Raw genomic sequence first — 25355 nt, forward strand, 5'->3', positions numbered from 1 at the left:
TTGACGCGGCGCTTCGTCGACGACGCTCGTCGCGGCGCCTGCGCGCAACCCTTCGCATCGGTTGACGCCTGGCCGACGCTTCAACCCCCACCCTCTGAGCTACCGTCACCAGACGACGCCTACCTTCACCCACTGAACATCGTGCAATTGTTGATCGTTGGCTACGTGGTAGTGAAACTCGTTCTCTTTCCCTCTTACTTCGTCACGATCCCATTTCTTTCTACCCTTTCAACCCCCTCATCCCCTTTATCGGCTCGCCTGGAATGCCTAGTATCTCGATGCTGCTTGCTGGAATCAGATACAACGACGGTACAAGTGGAGGATCTAACGAACGGCGTGCTTTGAAAAAATGCTCTTTGGAACGTGCCTCCGAGCTCGATGAACCTGTACTAAGAATCTTTAATGAACTCTCGCTCCTCTTTCCGATTCTTTTCTGAATTTTATGTATTGTGACAATGGCAAATGTTTTAATGATGTTCTATTGGCAATTATAATCAATATTATGATGAAATTGTAATTTAATTGTGAATTTATATGAAATGTATGAGAGGTTTATTTAAGACGCCAACGATTTGTAAAAGAATTTAAAAAAATTTTGATTCTGACAGGTGTTGTTTTTGTAACATATCGTATAGACTTTTTTATATATTTATCGAGGTTAATGTACACTATAATATCGTTAATTTGTAGACAATAATTTTCATCTGATAGTATAATTGAAATTAATAAAGAAAATAATTTACAGACATTGTATAAAGCTTTAACTGAAAATTGAGATGGTCGTATTGCATCTTACACACAGTTATTATTGTGACAAAATTATGTTTAAGTTACTATACCGAGCAATTAAACTTTCTATAATCAAGCAATTGTAACAATTACTTATTCGTATTCTGAATAATTCAAATAACAGTCTGACTAGCTATAGCAATTTCCACTGTGTTAAAATGTTTAATAATGAAATACAGCTTACAGTAAATTTCGAGCAACAGTGAAATGAATTTATTAAAATAAATAACAGTAAATACAAATGTCCCGTACGTCTAGCGATCAAAGTATCCAAGTGGAACGTCTTGTATTCCAGCTGCGTCGTCAAAGAGTCAGGATTTGAAAAGACTAGTTAACGGAGCAATTAATCGTCCGATCGAACTTCCGATTCCTGAAGTGTTCCCCCGGACAAATCGAGCGAAATCCACTACCCGGCCGGTTTGGTGGTGAACAGTCGCAGTGGCCTCGATAATAGCGGCTGGGGGTTGATGGTGGTGGTGGTGAATCGAGCCGGAGGGGTTGCCAGGTCCGCCATGCTGAATTCCTAGCGTCGAACGACCCTGTGGTTTTCCGGTAATCGTTGCCAGGGATGCAACCAGGGATCCTGCACCCCACCATCCCTCTACGAACCGTAGGCCACGCCCCGTAGATTCAAGGCGGACCAATGACGCCTGGACGTCGCGACACGACCGTCCACCAATAGGATTACCCTCTGATACGGTCTTTCGCTTGTCAATGACTGCTGCACGACCACCCTCGCCTACCTCTCGCTGGGGTGCTTTTCAATTTCGGCCCCGCACCCTCATAAACGCAGCCAACCGCCCATCCACCCACCCCAACACACGGCTAAACCTTTCGATAGCTGGTCACGTACACGGTGAAACGCGAGAAGTGTGCGATGGACGCTCGCAGGGGCGGATATACTGAGGGTGATTGAAAAAGGCGCTGCCAGATATTTCTGTTACGGAGTACAACGTTCAAACGCACTAATAGCAGCTTTCAACGAATTGGAAATGGAAAATTCTCTGAAGTGTGTTATGAAGTTTTCAGAATTGAAATAAAATCATTTTTTCGGAAAATCATTTTAGGATTATTATTACATTCAGTTTGCTACTAATTGACTTGTATACTCGTTACTATACAATATTTTTGATGTAATAACTTCTGTTTTCTTTTATGCTATCGTCACTGAAGATACTGCTATTTTCAATCGAAAATTGTGAATTCATATACACATCGTATATCACCGTATGCATAAATAATAATCTACTACAGAAACCGTGTAATTTGTATATTCTATAAATTTTGTTTTCCATTAGAAAATTAGTTCGTGTCGCAATTTCTTCCCCAGAAGGGGTGGTTACAAATTGCCTACTCACAAAAACGAGCACATGTGAACAGTGCATATCATGATTGCAATTTTTTTTAAAAAGTTCATTCGTAATTTACGAACACTTTATTTTTGAATACCTAGGATTTCGGAATTCGTAGCTCAGCCATGTCACAAGCACAAGCAAGCACGTTCCATCAGTTATCCACCGAGACAAGAGTTGGAACTCACGTGCAGATAGTACACGTGTGTTTATGTGTGCATTTGCCGAACGTTTCATGTACAGGGTGTATGTACACTGGTATACGGGGGTGAGTTCGGTTCCTATACAGAAACGTTGCTGCGATTGTGGCTTCGAGTGTGTATGTACGTTCATAAATAGAAGCAACCATCCATCCACTGATTAAAACGAGCGTAAACACATACAGGGGATGAGAATAAATACAGACATACGTGAGAATATAAATGGATGTACCCAGGCCAACAACGAATGCCTATCAAAAACACTTTTCCAGTGTTTACTGGAAAAAATGTGCAGTCGACAGTTAGTTTGGCAATTATGACCCTTCATTGATGGAATCGTATCATCCTGTCAAAATTGATTTGAATATGTATAATTTTTTACGGTAGATTTTTGGGTAGATTGACAAATTCTGCCGTGTGAAGTTTCAAATTTTAATCGGGGACCTCTTTTGAAATGTGGAGGTACAAGCTGCTATGATGTGTAATTTTATTTAGAAATTGTATCGAATACAATTTTAACCCTTGCACATCGTTTAAATTATTTAAACTTTTACATAAAATATCTCACTCTGTGAATAAATTTTTCTATATATAATCTGTGGATAAATGTTTTAGTAAGAAATGATCACATACCGAATTTCTACTTGAAATCAGTTCTACCAAACAAGGATTGTAGTGAAACAACAGTATTCACACATGTATCATAAATAAATCATCTTCATTATTTATAATAATTTTTTATTAAACGCACTTCCTTTACACTACTTTATACTTAAATTAAATAACTACCCTATCACAATAAAACAAGTCGATAAATTAAATTTAAAAGTCTGTAGTCTGGTATATTCTAGTACAAATATTTTTTATGGACAGATTACTGTCGTATAAAAATTATTTCCATAAATAAATCTTTATTTTTTGTTTTTTACTCGTGTGGCAACGTTTGACTGAACATTCGACGATGTCGAGAAATTAAGCAACATGTTGTCAATAACTTCACACACTTTTTCGTACACCGTCGTCACATCAGGCTCTCCATCGATCACCACCAATAAATGTTTATAATATCTCATAACCGATCGATTCCTTTTATGGAAATCTTTAATCTGTTTCTTAATAGAATCGAAGTTCATCGACATCCTCGCTCTGGTCGTGATCGTTCTGGCCATTATTCGATCGCTTAGAACAGAGTTCCTGGCTTGTAGAAACAAAACCAAATCAGGTTGCCTTATTGCTCTGTCGAATATTCTGCATTGTTCTTTCTGTTGTGGAAATCCAATCACGAGGAACCCTTTATTTTCTCTTAGATGTTCAAGCATCTTCACTGCGATCAATTCGACCACGATATTCGTGGGTACTAATTGACCCTGGGACATCATACGTGCTAATGTGAAGGCCCTTTCGGTACGCATGGACACCTCTTGGCGAATTAAGTCGGCGCTGATTAAGCCCACGAATCCGTACCTTTCGGCTACCCTGCTGGTTAATGTTTCTGTAATGATCAGGTTGGTAAAGGAGGGATTAAATATGTGATGATTTTTAAAGATCAAATTTTTTAACTTTTACACACCCCAAATTTCTACACTCCCAAATTTCTATATCTCCAAATTTCGACACTCCCAAATTTCTATATTCCCAAATTTCCACCTTCTCAAATCTCCACATTCTCAAATTTCCACCTTCTCAAATTTCCGCCTTCTCAAATTTTCACCTTCTCAAATTTCCATATTCTCAAATTTCCACCTTCTCAAATTTCCATCTTCTCAAATTTCCACCTTCTCAAATTTCCAACTTCTAAAATTTCCAGATTCCTAAATTTCCAACTTCTCAAATTTCTACATTCCCAAATTTCCACCTTCTCAAATTCCCAAATCTCCAAATTCCTACGCTCCCAAATTTCTACACACCCCAAATTCCTAAACTTTCATATTTCTAAATCTCCAAATTTCTACACTCCCAAATTCTCACACTTCTAAATTCTTACACTCCCAAATTTCTAAATCTCTAAATTGCTACACTCTCCAATTCCTAAATCTCCAAACTCCTTCCTCTCCAAATTTCTACACTCCCCAATTCCGAAATTTCCAAATCCCCACACTCTTCAATTCCCAAATCCCCAAATTCCTAAAATCTCAACTTTCTCACCCCCAAATTGTAATATCTCCAAATTTAAACTCCAGATTCCAAACTCTCCCAACCTCCAAACTCCCAGATCTCTAAACTCGTGTATACAGTTCCCTTTCAGCACAGTTGTCCATGAATTTGATTGTCAGACACGAAATTACTAGGTTATGCAACGTATAACCTAACACGAATACGATCCACGATAATAATAATAGATCGAGTTACTTTTTCCGACACCCGGTCCTCCAATTAAGAAAATGATTGGCAGCCCCGATTCTTTAATCAGTGTACCGTCGACGTTGATACCGGTCGGTATAGAACCGAACACAGGATCCATAGCATTTATACAATTGCCCATTGGATCGATCGTTGTCCTTTTAATTTTAGAATCTCTCGTTTTGTCTCCAGCTACCGATCAAGTACATTTAAATACTCCACCTATTGTCTTTATATAACGTGGAAATGTCTGTTCAGTGTGTTATTCTTGGAATCAAGTTCCATTCACTGCGAAGTTGAACTTGAATCAAAATATCGTCAACAGTAATGTATATTAATAAAAACGAAGTTTATGAAATATTATGAAATGGGTTTGATACGTTTGTTTAGCCGTGCACTTATTTTATTATAAATTTAATGAATTGAGGTCGAAATTATATGGTTGTAGTGAAATGTGGTTATTTTTTAAGAATATTGATTTGATTGAGAGCGAAAAGTTGTAATTTTGATGGAAGTTGTCGTTTCTATAGATTTCTTCCTCACCGATTATCGGTAGTTTGTGGAAGAGTTTTTTTAGGTATTCAATATTTTTTTGTATACTTATTTTTATAGTTTCTTCATTGTTGATCGATCAATTACTGTGAATGTAAGAATTAATGTAAGAATGAGACATTTTATAAGTTGTGTTTAGATTCCTGTATTTTCGACAGTGGGTAAGGTTCATTTAACTGTTTGTTGATAAAATAATATTCAGCAACGGTGATTACATTTTTAACTCTTCTGATAAAATTTTATATATAGGAACAATTCTTTAGTGTTATAAACAGTGTTGTTTTATTTATTATTAAGTTTATAGAATTTATCATCAATTTCTACATTTTTCTATTTTTTAAACGAATCTTTAAGATCAGAATTATGTATATAATTTTGTGTAATTTCGAATTGATATAATAAACACAACTGTATACTAACTACATTGCAACCTTGTAATATAAAGATATTAAAATATAAAAATAATTGATGAATATAGGTCAATGTATAGTACATAGTCATAGGTTATCTGTTACATCACAAGCGTTAAGTTTCACCCAGTAAAATATTCTTTTCATTCTTACACATCTAAATTATGAATAGCGGTAAAACCAAGAAATGGTGATTCTTAAAAGAACATCTGTCAACTCGATCAAACGTTGCCGTTCTGAGGCAATCGTTTACCCAAAGAAAACCTATACTCACCGTGGGTGGTCGAAAAACGCTGCTTTTATTTTCGATCCCCTATCACGAGGTGCTAGTAAAGAATCATGGATAAAGACACAGGTTTCATTCACAGGATAATATATCTGTTTCAACGTTACATAATTCTCTTTGACGTAGACATATAGCAAGGAATAAATCTCCAGCAGAAAATTAATTAATGGAAAGTCGAATCTTGATAGATCTTTTAGATTGGTAACATATTGTACTATTAATGGTTTTAGCGTGTAACTTGACAGGAATAATCCTCTTTAATATGTGGGACAATGTAAGCGATACCTGTGTTCTCGATATCATTTTATAGGAAACGAATTGAATGTGAATTCGGGAAAGATTAGAAAACAAGATTGGACGGTGATAAATTAACTGTAACTGCATTCCTTTAATAATCTGCGAGTCATCGATACTCTTTGATTCGTTAAAATTACATACCAATTATAGACAGGAAACCGTATTAAATGCGTAAGCTGAGAACGGCATATATTAAAAACATAGTCGACAGGAAGAAGACAAATTTTGATTAACGACGCTAATTATATTAACCGTCAGCTCCGATACCTCGCTACACCGCCATTTTCATTGTGGTACACGAGTTAAGCAACAATTCCTGGAACTTTCATTCGCAATCATAGCTTTACCTCGACATATGTCATTTGTTATGTCTTTGTAATATAATCGTCACTGGAAACACGCGTAACAAGATGATATATTAATAACAGGCAAGGCGAGACAATTCATTCCAGACTTGCAATGCATAAAGTACACGCTTCAGACTTATGAACAAATGTTTACAATTTGAACGAGAGCACATTCATATCTGCTTGATCATATTAAACACATAAAGTCGCTATAAAGTAGGTTGTAATGTACTAGACTGGTAAACAAAAGTTGATACACGTAAGTTCGCTGACTTTGGATCCTTCATATCTATAGGGGTGCATGTTCAATGAGTATCTCAAAATATTTAAGTCTTAAAATCGCTAATAAAATTACTAATAAATTAGTCAAATTGTACATTTGAAGTTATATCTAAAGATAGCCGATAATTTATTCGTCGTTGAATTTTAATTAAAATAAGATATAGATAAAACTAGTACCATTTGACAGTCGGAAAAATTTGCATTGATAATGTAATTTTCATAAATTATAGGATTTAAATATTCCTTGCTAAATGAAACAACTTTGATATAAAATAGTTTTCTACGCAGTCATTAATTAGAGAAATAATAACACCCAACCGTGTTTTCCTTAAGACGCCATTTGTAAAGAATGTACGACCGATTTTTATACATTTAACTCATTATTTACGACAAAAAGCATGTTGTATATCTCAGGATTAGTCTTAGGCCTAGAATTTCTGGCGATCTTATAAATTCTTGTTATCTACGTTGCATTTGACGAACTAACGGCGATAAAGTGCATATCAAGTAGTACAGGCAAGCGAATAAACACGCGGCTCGTTCAAAGCAAAATGGTCGACCGTCCAAGGTTGCATTCAACGCGTTACTGGAACGAAGGAATTACTACATAAAGCTTGCTCGTAATAAAAAACACGTGCACAGTAATTTGGTTGCAAATTTATCGTTTCACGGTTGGCCGAAAATATCGCCACGTAATTAACTATTACACGCGCGTTAAATGACGTACGAAGTCGCTGGCTGAATACGGTTTTTCACGACACTGTTGATAAATAATTATCAATTATACGGTAGTTTAACGTTATATTCATGGGATCACGACTGTACCATGAGGTCGCAGTTGCAGATTTCATCGGTGATAGAAATTGTTTTTATGGGCTTTTGTATTGAAATTTTGATGGTGAGGGGAGATAACCTTAAAACAATTTCACAATACGAAGTTAAATTATAATCTTTAAAATACGAAATTAAATTATAATCTTCAAAATATGAAATGACATTATAATTTTCAAAATACGAAATTAAATTATAATCTTTAAAATACCGAATTAAATTATAATCTTCAAAATATGAAATTAAATTGTGATCTTCAAAATATGAAATTAAATTGTAATCTTCAAAATACAGAATTAAATTATAATCTTCAAAATATGAAATTACATTATAACCTTCAAAATATGAAATTAAATTGTAATCTTCAAAATACGAAATTAAGTTACGATCTTCAAAGTACAAAATCAAATAATAATCTTCAAAATACGAAATTAAATTATAATCTTCAAAATACAGAATTAAATTATAATCTTCAAAATATGAAATTACATTATAACCTTCAAAATATGAAATTAAATTGTAATCTTCAAAATACGAAATTAAGTTACGATCTTTAAAGTACAAAATCAAATAATAATCTTCAAAATACGAAATTAAATTATAATCTTCAAAATACAGAATTAAATTATAATCTTCAAAATATGAAATTTAGTTACGATCTTCAAAATACAAAATTAAGTCATAATTTTCAAAACACGAAATTAAATTATAACGTTCAAAATACAGAATAAAATAACGATCTTCAATATGAGAAATAAAATCACAATTTTCAAAGTACAAAATTGAATCGCAGTCTCATTGGAAGCTCCTTCATTTCTTCAGGGTTTTCTTTTTGTTCCCTCCCGGAACGAACGTTTACAGCAAGAAGATAGTAGATATCTTCAACAAATCTATAGAACGTACTCCGTATACGTACTCACATAGTTACACTCGTACTTCCTAGTAGATATACATAAATTATCGATAAGTTTAATCTCCGCGGGACACAATACGGGGTTTCGAGTACAATCGTAGCGCAGCGTGGCCCTTATCATCCTTGTAATTTGCAAATTCGCGTTTCGCATCGTAGAACCGAGGTATCGGCATGCTCCATCTGTTACCGGTGCCATAAACTCTGCACTATATACGAGTGTATCGTTTCGCGAGATACAATGCACGCGCGAGATTACGAATTCTTGCAAAACTACGAAGTCAAAGGGGGGGTTACACCACCGGCTTACGTATCGATAAAACCGTTCGTTCTCCGGCGCTTTGCCACGGTTGGAGGAAATCTCATATACGATCGATGGTTAACGGAGCAGGGAACGATCGAGTGAACGCGAATTGATTTTCCTACGAACGGGACGGATTAAGCCCATTAACGTCATGGTGTTCGAGACATAAGTCGCGACTCGATAAGATCGAGTCGTACGGTGAATTAGGACGATCGTGGAAAACGGACACGGTCGATCGATGATGGCTAAGAAGAGAGGAAAAAATCGCGTTGCGTCTCGTTAAAATGCAACGTCGCGACGCCTTCGATGTAGAACAAGATACTTACAGAGGCGTGAAACTGTTCGAGACGGATTAGAAGGCGACTTGGACAGGTTAGATTAGCGCTGAAATAAGTTTCGTGTATCTGATAACGCCGGTTTAAAATTATTTTCTATGTTTGCGCGAGTAAATTGAAACGAGGGATAATTAATTAGTGAAGCAGATACGGAGTTTATTTTAAGGACTGTTTATCATTTCACTATTTTATCATTCCACTATATACTATCACAATTATTCTATTTTCCTCTGTTAAACTACTCCGCTATTTACACACCATAGGCACCATTTTCTTGTCTCACTCTAATTCTATTTAAATCCATTCCTCACTGTACTATTAATCTTATAACAAAACAAGCATTTCGATGGTAAAATTGATAAGGATAACATTCTAAACGACAAGGATAACAATGAAATTAAAATCGATGCAAGTTTAGAAAATAAAATGTATATGTTGAATGAAGGTTTCCCGGGATCCACAATCTCTAATGGGATTAATCAATGCACCATTTACTGCGCCTTTCGTACAAACACAGTTGGAATTTATACTAAGGAGACCTTATTCTGCCACGATCAATGAACAGCATGGTACAAATGAAGACAAATAGTTATCACGGGTGGAGGTTGAAAGTAGAAAACGTTACGCTGAAGCTGGCTTTGGTGATCGAGACTCAAGGATCGATCCTTTATCAGACATGTATCTCAATTTCAACCTTTTCAACGAACAATCGCGAGTTAAGTATAAATGATGTTAGCATTCATCGAATGGTAAAGGGCAAGTCTACAGAAACAAGTACGGTTTTTTAGTTTTTGTGAGTTAGTGCGCTTTGGTAGATCACTTTCATCGATTGTTATCAGGAATAATTTCTCAAGGTATCTAGTTTTAAATATTTTTTAGAACTCTGTATTTACTCAATTTTTGAATTTGTAAAATTTTAGATGCATTTAGATATTAAATTTTCCAAATTTCCAAATTTTTCAAATTTTTTCAATTTCCTAAATTTCCAAATTTCCCAAATTTCCCAAATTTCTCAAGTTCCCCAAATTTTCAAGTTTCCCTAATTTCCCAAATTTTCCAAATTTCCCAAATGTCCAGAAATTCCCAAATTCCCTAAATTTCAAAATTTCTATTATTTCAGGATCTGTACATTCTCCAATCCCTAAATTCTCAAGTTCCTAAATTACCAAATTCTGAAATTTCCAACTTCCTAAATTTCTAAATCACCAAATGATCAAATCCCAGAATTCTCCAATCCCTAAATACCCAAACTCAGAAATTTTCAAATTTCTAAATACCCAAACTCCAAAATTTCCAAATCCCTGAATCCTCAAATTCCTAAACTCGTCAAACTCCCATAATTCGCAATATACCATAATTTACAAGTTTCCAACATAAAATCCGTACAAACCCTCACCATCCCATCATTCTAACCATCCGCTATAACTTTGATGGACATTTGATCCGGCCATCATTAAAAACCTCCTCACCATGACACAAAAATTTAACGCAAATTACATTCATTCACACTCAATCTCTCGTTTTCATTCATTTTCCCATTTTCCGTAATTATCAGTAATCAAGTGGTTGCATTATGTAGTAGCCATCTAACGAGCATCATCGTCGCCTACCAGGATGAAGAAACAATCGTCTCATTTTCTCCTAAGCGCCGAGCGTATTATTAAACCAACACAACGAAAGCAATCCGTAGCTGTTAATAAACAAACAATCGTGTCCGCTGAATTATACGAGAAAATTACTCGACACTGTTCTTATCGCGATATCTAATTTTTCTCCTATTAACGTTTTACAAGTCAGCTCCGCAATTATCAATCTTGTACTTTACATGGTCCTATGAGTTTGCTTTCACCGCGTGTTTTCGTTCTTATTTAATGCCACCACGTTCCTCTTTTTCTCCTTTTATTCCCGTCGGACTGTCCCCTCGGTCCAGACTTTGATAAACGATTTATGCGTCCGTCGTTCTTTGATTTTCTACCTCTAATGCGTTCCTTCCTCGACGCCTTCTGCCGGATGCGTTGCTTACAGATTGATTCACGTGCCAGTATTTTTATCACCGATTCGAACCAAAACTTGTTGAAATGTTACTTCGATTCGTTGCAGAGAATAAGATCGAGAGAATAAGTCAAGATTAAGAAATTATGGAAACCTGAAAGATTTTCAGATTGCGTGAAAAATCGCTTGGCTGTTGTAAGATCAATTTAGAAACGAAGGTCTTGAAAAGCCGCATTGATTTATACGGAATTCTTGATCGATCGATTTCGACATTGAAGAATTTCTAGAAAAGCGGTCTGATTTATTTGAAGTCCCTGGTACATGAACAGCGCTATTAATTTATCAAGCGTATAATTTATGTGCAATTTAAAGCGTAATATGTATTATTTCCAATCGCGTAACCAGTCTTATAAAATTTAATTCGCTGTTATGCTATCGAATGTACGATAAATTTCGATGTTGCAATCCTAGGTGATCCTGTCAATACAATGTTTGGCTCAGAGGGAAAGAAACGAAGTCATGGGACATGTCACTGTAATAACAGTGGACTAAATTAAATTATGCAAATGCTTTAGATAAGTCGACTCTTGACATGCCTCGAAGATTATTAAATTGCAAAATTAATTTTATAATCTTATAAAAAACAGAGCTACTGGTTTCACTGTAATACTACCTACTCTAAATACTTTGACTTCACATTTTATAGAAATATATGATATGTTAAGCGAACTAAAATTTGAGAACCACTGGCTCAGTGAGACTCATTTTATATTTTTCAACGAATCCAGAATATACATATTCTTTTATATTTTTAGATAGACCTAGAATATACTCTTTTATATTTTGACAAATCTAGGATATATTTTACATTTTCAGGCACATCCAGAATTTTATATTTTATATTTTAAGACAGACCTAGATATATTTTATATTTTCACATGGCCCTAAAATATACTCTTATATTTTTATACAAGTCTGTGACATATTTTATATTTTCAGTCAGATCCAGAATTTTATATTTTATATTTTCAAACAGACCTAGGATATATTTTATATGTTCACACGACCTTAAAATGTCTATATGTGACATATTTTATATTTTCAGACAGATTCAGAATTTTAAGAGGATATATTTTCTATGTTTAGAAAGACTTGAAATATATTTTTAAACTTTTGTATCTGGAATTGGTCAAAGGTGGACATCACGTAGTGCAGCTTCCTAATGCCAAATAAAAGGATGTTTGAAAATATTCGTGTGGAACACCCTGTAGATATGGTTGTATACGTCGAAGCTAGGATGGGTGTGTTCCTTTCTCTCTCCCTTGCGTATATATACGTACGTATATATCTTCAGCCCCGATCTATTTGCCGAACCACTCCTATCGATGTATCACCATGCACTCGACGCTGATGCAACTCTATTAATGACGCTAAATGGCGCTCTCGACGTCTACGTCACAAAAGTGGCACATGTCTGAGGTTCACCGAGGTAGCTGTATTCGCTAAAATTCAACGTGAAAGCAGCTTCTAAGAATTTCCATACCATCATTTCTATAAAAGATACGATCTGATGCTTGATTAAGGTTAGGGGTCAATCGGTGATGAAAAACAGAAGCTTCGTATTTCATTGAATTGCGATCGAATTTTCTATTAGCAGTGCTCTAAATTCACACGATGAAGACATCAAAGTTACAAAACGAATTAAGAGTATACAAAATTTGTTTGAATTCAGATCTCGTTTACTTGTGTTCAGAGATTAATAATCGTAGAGTGTTGTTTCAGACAGGGACCAAAAATAATGACTGTGTACCCAAGATCATGATGCAACGAGAGAACTAATTAATAGTTCAACGCAGTTTGCTTACATAGTGAAACTGTTCCCACATTAATAAATCAATGATTGTAATGTTTACATTGAATTCTGGTCTTCTAACGCAGCTTTGATCTGGAGTTCGTTTTTTTTAGAGCCGAATGGAATCTCGATCATCTCGTTTCGTCATTTTAAATTGTCGCTGTTGCTGATATTCCGTACTCCATTTCGAATATCCTACATATAAGAGTACTAACGTACTTATAGCGATATGTACAGCTTTCAGTAACAATTACTTTCAATAACAATTGTTAATTAATAATAACAGTATTTACTTTAATGATATGAACTATTAATAGATTTAAACAATTAGATTCTTGTAATATATTATAACAGTTAGAGTAAAAATTTGTACGAACACAGTTTCAATAGGAAAACCATATAACACATATCATTGAAAATGAGTCAACATATGTACATGTAAAACATATATGAGTCAATATACACGAAGTAATATGCAGTGTAAAGTATACAAAACAAAAAAGAACATAAAATAATGTACGATAGAGTGGTTTTATAGCCCGTTTCCGTAATCCAATTTCAACTTTGTAACATGTTTACGTAATCAAAATGGCCACACAAAGCGGTCAGCAAGTTAACGTGTCCCATTGAAAATACCTCTCGGTTGTTTAGGTCATCGCCTAATATTAAACCGCGTGCCAACGATCGAGCCTCATCTTAGAGCAGATTTTAGCGATGAATTATCCCGACCGTGATGTTATTAACGCGTATGAATTGCCCGTTTATTTGCACCCGTTAATAAATAACAGTCAGGGAATCAGGGAAAAATTGGGGCAACCGCGACGCTGCAACGCGTCAAGATAATTTCTAAACGCGTACAGATAAAAGTTGCACATCCAGTGTCTTACAAAGAAACTATTTATTCGATTCTGTAGGTAAACCGCAGCAATTACTGCAATCTGCGAGATACGTTTATGTTCTTCGTTAAACTTTTGACATGCCATTAAAATCCCTATGGATTACTAGGTAGAGACGTTGCTATTCGATGATAGAGTTATCATGTGACTTAGGCTTTTTTATGTAGGAATATTTGGGGATTCAAGGAAGTATGTGAGGATAGGGAGGTGTACAAATTTGAGGATATGTGGATTTTGGGGTGTGGGGATTAGAGATGTAAGAGTTTCGGGATGTGGGGATCTGGGGAGCTTGAGATTTGGAAACTTGGGGCTTTGGCGGTGCAAGGATTTGGGGATATAGCGATTTGGAGATTTAGGGATTTGGGGATATGGAGATCTAACAATCTTGAAATTTGGAAGCATGGAGATTGGGAAGATAGCGATTCGGGGATATAGGAATTTGGAGATATGGAAATCTGCTGATCTTGAGATTTGGACACATAGAAATTGCGGATATAGGAATTTGGAGATATAGAAATTTGGGAATATGGAGATCTGACGATCTTGATATTTGGACACATAGAGATTGAGGTAAGGGATTCGAGGATTTAAGAATTTTGAGGCATTGAATATAGAGAGGACATAAAGATGTTGGAGTGCAGAGATGTGGGGATATACCTATAAGGATTTTAAAGTACTGAAATTCAGTGATCCAAAAACGTACAAATACTGAAAACACAGAAACCTAGAGATCTAAGAATCTATTGGTATCCAAGAATCCAGGAATATGTGGATTAAGCATTGGACAATCCGCAAAGTTCTAACATGTGGCAACACGACGACGTATACTGAAATAACACTAAGGTAAACGCAGAATCTCATTCAATATGAAAAGGAAGTGAACACAGCAAAGCACTGAAAATGTATAATAATCTTCACTGGAGGCAATCTCGTACAAAACCAGCGAGATCAAAATAAGTTTACGGGTTAAAAATTACAACTAGCATCGAAGCTTTCTCTTTTTATATTCTGTTTAACGGACGATGGCGGCTCGGTTATTCTATTAATGGAACCGGTGTCGTTGGACTAATTTACAACTTAATAAATTATAAGCATGCGATAAGAGGTAATTGGTGAACAGTCGATGGATCGTATAAACGATCGGAATTTCAGTATGCAAGAAACACGTTGGTGACTCGTAGAAACGTTGATTATTAAACATCTCACTTCATTACAAAATAGCCGTACTGAAAGTGGGAATGAACGACTATTAGCCACCATAATCCGACGTCCGTACATCGTTGATCGTTGATTAAAAATTTATTAGCGAAAGGGGACGTCGTCTAATATTTGCATGTTTGGCGCCACGTAGTTCAAACATAATCCGACATTCATCCAGACGTAAGTTCGCGCGGTAGATCTGTCGGGTTTCCATTAGTCGAACGCTTTTGACGCGTGGAAAAATCCTGGATATTTTATCGATCGCTCTTGTTCAAATCGTTCTTGGTTGCTTTTTTTCTGAGAAACAGTTATGATGCAACGTTAATGATACCAATGGATGTCGTCGAGTCAACGACACTGGAAATAGCAAAAAAGCAGGTGGTTCTTGCCTTGTGTGATTACATACACTTGCTGTAATGCAGTCGGGCAATTATTTGGGATCTGCAAAAACTTTGACGCTTGTAATGATGATGATAAAAATGATTTTAACATTTGCATTATGAAAAATACAGGATTATAATTTTAGTAAAATTATGTAACATAATTTTTGTTAAATTAAAAATTTTTTAAAAAATTATTTTTAAATTATCAAATACCCAAACCATCAACAAAATGAAGAAATTAATAGTTCAGTGAAAAACGCATGACGCGAATTTCTTCCTTATTTCAAGGAAGCTATAATTTTGCAGAATCATTATCCGAGTGGTTTGCCATAATTATGCCAAATTCGGACGAAACCGGTCCACAAACGTGTTATAAGTAATTATACAATGTAACCTGGTTATTAAAGCAAAAATTTATTGAAAACACAACTTTCATTAAGGTAGAAGTATAATTACAGCCATATTTTGTAAGCCATAAAATTTTATAGCTCGCAAAAACTATCTCCTTAACAGAATATTAAAACGCTCACAGGAAATTGAATAACAGAGATAATTTAATTAGTATGAAATATGTTTTATAATTTCTGGTCTTTTTTCGAAGAAAACAAATTCAAGGCAACATAAGATGTAAAACGCATGAGCATATTACGAGTGGTGAAGTCATTTGTTTCATTGATATCGAGTGTGGAACAGATTTATAGCAAATGTTCGCGGTTTCCATAAATCACTTTTATACATTTTCCTTATTGTGCAATATTGAACAAACGTTTACTGATAGAGCAATATTATTACGAAGCAGTCATCAATGTTTCATCTTTGATTCGATGCATAAACTCTTTTCTAAAGGAGTCTTTGTATTCGCACGATTTACTCCGGGAATCATGCTAATCGCGGATGTCATCAAGGCTAATCTGGTATCGTGCATCGCATCTAATTCTGCCATTACAGAATAACTACATTGTAATTATATTTATTTCTGATCATTAGGTTTAATGTTTCCAAGTTGTTTTGATATCGTTTTTAGCGCAATTATTCTCGTCTTCCATTTTATATTTCACCTTCGTTTCTGCTGGTTGTACCATACCTTGCCTATTCACTATTCTCACCATTCTCCTTGTCTATTCACTTCTTCATCGTTACGTTCAACTTCTATGGTTGTCTAAATTAGATTCATACAGCTGCAGCTCATTACGATGGAGCGACAACTACACGATCAACACGAATCCTTAACAACTTACATGCTGAACAACATCCCAAAACATTGTACATCTGGATATAACCGATATAGCCACAATTTATTAGCATCTCCGACTAATTGAAATACGTGGGGAACGTGTTCGACATAGTTGCACAAGATCTACCAGATTTTTGTTGCTGTGCTACCACAAATCAAACGTGACAGGCGAAAGAAAATCGTAAGCTAATCGCAAGAAATATTTCTTGCCAGCTCTTTACATTTAATCTCTTACCATATTTTTCATCAAGTATTATGATTTGCGCTGAAAAATTAATTAATTTAATCTTCGTATAAACGAGTATCCTTAGTTTCTCTTTTGGAATTGCACGCACACATGTTTCGATGTAATATACCCTATATGATACACACATGCACTTCTGGATATAATACACACATATATGTACCTGTGGATGTGATCACATGCATACACATATTTTTCGATATTATACACACATATGTACCTCTTGATGTGTATCTCTAGATATGCTCATATACATATATTTTTTGATATAGTATACACATATGTATCTCTTGATATGTTACATACTCATATGTGTCAATTTAATGCACACTCATATGCACCTTCTCGTATGGTGCATACTTACATATACTTATCGATGTAACATACACTCATATGCACCTCCTGATACGATACATGCTCACATATATTTCATGATACAATACATACACATATGTACCTCTTCATATGATACATATACAGATACATACTTTTCAATATGATACTCATATGTGTCTCCTGATATGATACATATTCACATATACCTATTGATGTAATATAAAGTCATGTGCACCTCTTGACATGATACATATTCACATATGTAATTTACACATATCATATGCACACACATATATCACATATGCACATATGTTTTAACATTGTACATGTATAACATATAACCTTCGACATACATACATATCTTTTAACATAGTACACTTATAACATATAACTCCCCATGTACATACATATACCACACATGTACCGTAATAGTATAGATTTAAAATTTGTTTTAGATATAGCAATGATATTTAACATGTCATCACACAATTTTGAAGTAGTAAAGGCAATAATACAGGTGTCTCATTAAACCCAATTAATTTATGTAAGCTTGTTTGTCGGGACACGTGTGTACATGCTCGCACGAAGCACGCGGGCGCCCGGGCGATCAAGAGGATGATCCAAACGCGATATATTTATACGACGCCGCCGCGTAGACCAGAGGCTGATGAACGATGATGATATAACGAGGGAGATGCACTCCGGACGTCTTGTAGGAATGCAGCAATTTAGCGATATCAGCCAGGCCGACGCGGCTAATTCTATCTACGGGCTACCCGATAATTTGCTCGGCAGAAAATTAGATCGGCACCACTGAGAAATCGCTAATTAACAACTGGTCTCGTTCCACGATTCGACCGATTCGCGAACAACGAGTAAAAACTTGGTCGCGTGGACTTCGCGGGATGAATTTTATCGAATTAGAGCGAATCAGATCGATAGACTGCGGGGATACCTGATTACACTGCTGCGTACCTGGTCTGTAATAAAGCTCGGCGATCGTAACTTTGTTTCGAATTAGAGAGCATTTCAAACGATACCGATATTTATTTGTTGTGTTATTTTGCGGATTTGAGATTTTGTCAGGATCGACTGATAATTAATGAAGACCTTGAATTAATGAATTTACATAATTCTTAATCTGTATAATTCTTGACGGTTCAAAAAAAGTAAGAGGTGGATTTTATTGGAAGCTTTTAACAAGCCGAAAATGGGACACCGCAAAAATGTTGACCTAAACTAAACCACTCGTAGATTACACGTAGATTATAAATCGATAGGCCACTCGAAATTGCGTACAAACACTCGTGATGATATATTTCAGCACAGTGAGCTCGATTAAATTGGTAATCCAAGAGAAGCAGAGCACTGGAGGTCTGGACCCCACACCAAGCAGACATTGTTACGTTTTCTTGCTAAATATATTAACAAAAAACTGATACATTTATAAATGGTATAATCTACATGTTACTCGGTTCACGTATCAAATGTGGATAAAACGAAAAGGTATTATCCCATCGATGATACGATGCTACCTTATTTCACGCATTAGATGAAAGTATCACAATGTGCGGTGGTGCGATCCTAATGTGCGTGAGTTTAAGTAGTGTGAAATATGAATATCGCGTTTCAGATTAATATCGTATTACGTACATGACACTGTGTCCATGAAAAATCTGTTTCTCTTAGCAAACATTGTTGCCTTCGTTGTAAATATTTATTATGTTAGAACAGCCAATAATGAGTCATTCGAGACATAACCTTAACGCTCTAACGACAGAAGCAAATCTTTACAGACGCAATGTTTAGAACTGGGGTTCTCGAATTATGGACATGTTTTTGATAACAGTTTCCATGACTCTAATGCATTATTTTAAAGATTTCTTTATACAAATCTTGTGATATCTTCTGAAATTTCAAGGTCCTTAAACTTGGAGCTCAAAGGGTTTTGAAATCCTAAAATTAAAAAATCAGAAGTTCAACATGTCGGTCTTGAAGTGAACCAGCAATAAAACTACCATACTTATTTCAGTTATTAAAAAAATCTGAAATATGCGATGAAATAAAAAATTGCTTGTCCGAGGATTAACATCGTAAAACACTTTTTTTCCATTAAGAGACATTCTTCGTTGCACGTCGTAAAATTCATAAAATCGCGGTAGCTGATTCCATTTGCATTTTACCTTCGAATACTTGTTGAACATATAAAAATGAATATTCATGAGGTACAGACAGGGAGATATGCCAAAGGCAAAATTTCCAGTTCGAGGGATGATATCGATCCCGTCGATGATTTAACGTAAATATTTAACGTTGTTCAGGATACTTCTATAACTACGATTACGCGTTATATTCACGTTTCGTATCGTCGCGATCTTTTCTTACGACCGGTTGCTCGGTATGTTCTCTTTTTCCTCTGCATACTAGCGGGGACTAACCACGTTGCATCTTCGAATCCTCTCTTCTCCGTTTCGCTCGATTTTATCCGGTATTAGATGCGGTGACGCTCATTTTTTGACGTTGTTTAGCCAGATTTACGGTATCAATTTTCAAAGCCATTCAAAGGAATGCGTTCTTACTCCTTTTCTCGGCCAATAAATTACTCCTATTACCTCTATTTCTTTTACTAATCTTAATAATAGTTTAAAACCAAATAGATACCGAATAGGTGGTCTCGTTCAAAATCATTCCAAATAGGTAGTCTCATTACAATACATCTCTAATTATATAAATAACAAAAGAATAACAAGAACAAAAATTTTCGTTAAGTCACAAAATAATTAAATCTTACATTTCTAAAATCAATCCAAGAATATTAACAAAGCATTGTAAAAGAAAGAAAGAACGTAAAAGCTGTAACAGTCAAATAAATGTTACAGTACGATTAATTAATAATTAACGAGGAAAATCAGATTAGTGAAGACATTTTAACCAACAAAGCTGGCAAGTAGACCAATAAGCGAGGTATCAGAATTCCCGTTGACGAAGTGACATTTTGGTATTTGGTTTCAGTGATGCAGCGTTTTAGCAGCTTCTGGATTATGGGACTAAAATTAGTTAACCCTCTGGTTGTCACCTAGGCATGAGTTTACAAAAAAGCAATCGAGACAGCCGTATAAACAAGCCTGTTAGACGGACCGTAAGCTTCTTTCGCGATAAACAACCATAAGAACCGTTTAATTTTCTGCTACTTTTACCCGCTGCATCGTCGCCACCGTTGAAAATGCATTATCGAGGTAAAAGATTGCGAATCGTTTCATTTTGCTGCATGGTATAACGAATTGCTTTGGATTAATATGTCAAGAAAATTTTACGCACATTGCTGCACGTTTCGTGTTTTTTTACGTCACGTTGATCTGAAAGGTTATGAAATTTCACGATGAATTATCGCTTGATCCGATTTGACGTCATTTGAAATTGTTCAAAATTCTTCAAAAAATTAATCTGGTAGTAAAAATGTGTAACCCTGATTTGTATTGGTACCATATCGCGAAAATGTTCAAGCTGAAAGGCATCATCCTCAATTGTCTTAACAACTTTGGAGAGTAGGCTTTTAAAAAACACTATGACTCAAGCTCTCAAAATTCCATTCCTCTTAATAATTCGCTGCTGCGCTTCAGATCCTTTTACAGAATTCTTTGAAGAAGAGTGTAATTTTTAGGAAGACATGCAGAAATTATTTGAGGAGGGTTTGCAGCTTTTTGGGATTTGGGGATTTGAGGATTTCGGATTTTTGGAGATTGAGAATTTGAGGATTTAGAAGTTTGGGAATTTGGAGATTTGATCGTGTAGGAATTTGGGAGTTTGGGAGATTCGAAATTTGGGGATTTTTAAATCCAAAAATTTAGAAATTTAGGGATTTGAAAATTTAAGAATTTAGCAGTTTGGAAAGTTAGTGACTTAGGAATTTAAACATTTGGAGATTTAGAGAATTGAGAATCAGGTAATTTAGGAATTTAGCAACTACGAGTCATGAAAATTTAAGAACTCGTTTTTAAACTTAAGAATTTGAAACCTTAAAAATTTACAGATTTGACGACTTGAAAATATGGAAATTTGGGAGTTTGATAATTTGATAATTTACCAATTTGCAAGTATAATAATTTAGTGACATACAATTTAAAATTCTTAAAATTTGAAAGTTCTCAACTTTAGTGACTCGAAGATTATCGAAATTTAGAATTTAAAAATTTAGAATAAATTGAAAATTCACGATAGTTAAAAAAGTGAATAATATTTGAACCATCATCCCGTCAGGTGTCAAAATAAGGTGGAGGAGCGTAAAGGCTCGTTCATAGTGCAGCGGCGAGACACGACTGTATAAAGTCGATCCTCCACCGACGGGAGCCGTCAGTTCGGCACGACACCTCTGTAAAGCACGACAGAGGAACTCGTCTCTCGGTATTCTGTAACATGCAACACGCCATCGTCCGGCTTTTTATTTCCTCGATATTTAATTAACCGATAAGTGCTCGCGGTGAACCATCGAAAACGACTCTAAACTCTGGTGATTTTATCCGAGAAACATACTGACAGTGTCTCACAAATTAAACACAAACTTAGTGAACAACGAATTTGAATCTCATAACCTACCATTAAAAGTCTTCCTTACAAATCTTAATAAATCTTACAAATTTTAATGGTCGATTAATTAGCAGGTGATATGTGCTTCAGTGTTAACATTTCGACAAATTTCTTTCTATAACCTGAATTGTCGATCAGAGAAATATACAAAATTCTGCAAGTAAGAATTTGAGGAAATTGAACAAAGATTGCCATGTTCGTCCTTCAGTCCTTTGGTCTCCATACGAAGGTTGTTTTAATACCGGTCTAATTGATCGATTCCGTATCGAGGTCGTGGATTTGATACACCAATTACTCGTACCAGATTCTATGTTGGGACAAGTTGACACGATTGTTTCAAGCTCAGTAGCCAACTTGTTCTTCAACGCCGCGCGATCACGATCGATCCAAATCAACCAGAACGCTTCAGTGTTCCCCGATTATTTTTCTGCGATTTTGTACGAGGAAGAAAATAAGTTGACAAATTGAAGGTGAGGTGTCAGCAAGGGCCATTAAGGAACGCTTTTGAAAATCGTGCCAGACGTGGAACGTGGCTGAGATTTTTGCCAAAGTATGACGTGAACCCCCTTTGCTATATCCGACAGCTATAAATTCTTTTCTTTCTTGCTCACCACCGACTCTTTTTTACCATCGCACGCTTCAAACACTTTGTAACGTACGAATCTAAATTTACGATCCCTTCGAATGGGTACCATCTCTATTTTCGTGTGCGAATGCACGTGGCCTTGACTTTGCGCCCCTCTTTGCACGCAATTTTCATTCCACTCAATGTGTTACGTCAAGGCAGTAAAAAGATACTACTTCGTAGGGATTCACTTGAAAGTTAACGACGGTGACAAGAGGAATGGCAATAGTTTTGTTTCTGGGCACATGTGAACGTAGGATATTGAAAAGTATTGTGATGATTTAGGTCTTGTTGGGTATACTTGTGGACACTGATTACATATTTATAAATTTTCAAATTTCATAATTGCAACTATTCAGATATTTAATTTTTCGAATTTTTGAAGATGGTGTTGGGAACATTTCCTGAACTCCAAAATTTTCAAATATTAAGTTTTCTGAATTTCAATACTTCCAAGTTTTAAGTTTTTCAATTTCCAAATTTATAAGCCCCATAATGTTCAAATAACCTTCGGAAATTTTAATTACCAAAATTCTGAAATTCAGCATTAAAAAATTTCTAAGTTTCAAATTTTATTTCATCAAGTTTGAAAATTTTTTAATTTGAAAACCACAGAACTAAAAATTTTGTGAGACCTATCATCAAGGCCCAATTAAAGAATCTCAAAAATGTTCACCACGGGATCAAATTGCAGAGAATAAACGTGTGTATAAAACCCGATAGGTTTATTTAGTCCGTCGCAGAATTATTTTTCCAGTCTCTTTCCAAGATTATATTAATAGTGCTCGAAGCCAGCGTGGTCGATAATCGTAAAAATAAACGTTGATCCGTAGGTACTTGCGTAAGTAACTGTCGCGGAATGATTTCATTCTTCCCGCCCCGTTTTCGATACAGTAAAGTAAAGCAGGTTCGTAAATGTCGGTCGAGAAAAAAAAATAGCGAGCGTAACGAGGAACATAATCGTTTGCCGGCCGATAACTGCGTGATAAACCGCGATTGATTATTATCGATAGTTGCAGAATACAATGTACCCGAAGAACCGCACGGATTCGAAATGTCGAAACAATTTTTCACTGCGCCTCTAAAGGGCTCGAGCAACGACACGTTGACTCCGCGTTACTCGGACATTGATTAATTGATACGATTTCTGAAATATCACGCTGCCGTACGCTGCGGTCGAACGACAGGATAGCTACCGAACGCATGTCACATAATTCATATTCATGATTACTCGCCGTGCACTTAACGTCGCAATACTTAATCCGTTTTAACCCGCGATTAATATGCACTTAGCCTGCCACTTAAACTAATAAATAATCGGCTAATAATTTAATTACGCTCGGATCGGCAGGCGACTGGCCGCAAATCCGACAAACCGTGTTTCCCGGCTCGATGAATATTCCGCGGTTATTATACAAAGTGCGGAATATAAGGACGAACTTAATTAATGTCGGGATTTATGCAACCAGAAACGTCTTAATAAATATTTATTCGAATAATCGATTGATCCCAACTGTTTTTCGAATTGCTAATTTGCGTTGTTTGGGTTGACACGTAATTATCTATTAACTGTATTTATATACAGGATAATGTAGGGAAAAGTAATAAACAGGATTATGATAGCTTGAATTTCTTGTATCTGGATGGGCAGTGGCGTAGTTAGGTCTTTTTTTGATGAGGTAGACGCGCCATTGAAAATTTGGGAAGATGGGGATTTGGTGTTGAGAGAAGTAGGTAGTTTAGAATTTTGGAAATGTGGGGTTGGAATTTGAGAATCAGGGATTTGGAGATTTTGGAGATTTGAGAAATTGGGGACAGAGGTTTGGGAAATTTTTTAGTTTGAGAAATGTGGGAATTTGGTACTTGAGAATTAGGGGTTTAAAGATTCTAGAGATTCGAGAAATTGGGGACGTAAAGATTTGGAAAATTTTTTTATTTGAGAAATGTGGAAATTTGGTACTTGATAATTAGGAGTTTAGAGATTCTGGAGATTTGGGAAATTTTTTAGTTTGAGAAATGTGGGAAATTTGGTGCTTGAGAATTAGGGGTTTAGAGATCCTGGAGATTTGAGAAATTGGGGGCTTAGAAATTTGGAAAATTTTTTAATTTGAGAAACGTAGGAAAATTAGTATTTGAGAATTAGGGGTTTAGAGATTCTAAAGATTTGAGAAATTAGAGACATAGAAATTTGAAAAATATTTTAATTTGAGAAATGTGGAACACATGGTGTTTGAGAATTAGGAATTTAGAGGTTCTGGAGATTTGAAAAATTGGGAACCTAGATATTTTACAATTTAAAAATTCACTAATCTTATGAACTAAAAATTTGCAAAATTCAGATATAGAAAATTATAAAATTTAAAGCAAATTTAATGCGATCCCTAGATATCTACGCCAATGACTCCGATTAAGACCTGTTGATCTCTATTAAGTGATTAAACCACTGTTTATAATTTCCAAACACCTAACATTATCACTCAGCTCGATTTCCTTTAATCTCGATTAAAAATAAAGGAACGTAGAACTAGTTGTCGATCGTACATAATTACAGTTGGAATAATTTTGTTTTCTTGTGCGTCTATTGCTACATAAATTCCACATTTCTCGCTCGTTCCGATCCGCGGTAGCGTTCCATGGGATTTCAATCGGTGAAATAATGTTCCACGGTAAACAGGACCCATAAATATATCCGATTGAAAGTTACTCATGACGTCCTACGGAAAACGCACGGATACAACAATAGATCGAAACGTAGATAATGCGACGTTCGTAAT

At 35.5% G+C, this 25355-nt stretch overlaps 2 protein-coding genes across 6 annotated transcripts in view; one reads left to right on the forward strand and one right to left on the reverse strand.

The window, feature by feature from the left end:
* Positions 1–3143: 3143 nt before the first annotated feature.
* On the reverse strand, positions 3144–4983 carry LOC100883520 (adenylate kinase isoenzyme 1). The gene is made up of 2 exons (XM_003706359.2): positions 4691–4983; positions 3144–3833 (listed from the first exon to the last, which is right to left on the reverse strand). Exons 1-2 carry the CDS (start codon positions 4821–4823, stop codon positions 3253–3255), a joined length of 714 nt encoding a protein of 237 aa, XP_003706407.2. The 5' UTR covers positions 4824–4983; the 3' UTR covers positions 3144–3252.
* A 16747-nt stretch (positions 4984–21730) lies between these two features.
* The window catches only part of LOC100883634 (thrombospondin type-1 domain-containing protein 4), a 30423-nt gene continuing 26798 nt past the window's right edge, over positions 21731–25355 (forward strand). Inside the window, exon 1 of one of the 5 annotated variants that reach the window (XM_012292501.2) lies at positions 21731–22116. The gene's annotated coding sequence lies outside the window, so the exon portion shown is untranslated. Of the gene's footprint in view, positions 22117–22205; positions 22427–22484; positions 22507–25355 lie in introns of those variants that run through there. The other 4 variants (XM_012292502.2, XM_012292504.2, XM_012292500.2 and 1 more) reach the window with 4 other exon arrangements.

This window comes from Megachile rotundata, chromosome 9, assembly GCF_050947335.1.
Source record: "Megachile rotundata isolate GNS110a chromosome 9, iyMegRotu1, whole genome shotgun sequence".
In the NCBI taxonomy this organism is placed as follows: domain Eukaryota; kingdom Metazoa; phylum Arthropoda; class Insecta; order Hymenoptera; family Megachilidae; genus Megachile; species Megachile rotundata.

Bases quoted from the DNA above. Each gene is read 5' to 3' on its own strand.
- LOC100883520 (XM_003706359.2), bottom strand. From the start codon at position 4,823: ATGGGCAATTGTATAAATGCTATGGATCCTGTGTTCGGTTCTATACCG. The intron at 3,834-4,690 runs GTAACTCGATCT...TGATCATTACAG, and splicing joins AGGACCGGGTGTCGGAAAAA to AAACATTAACCAGCAGGGTA.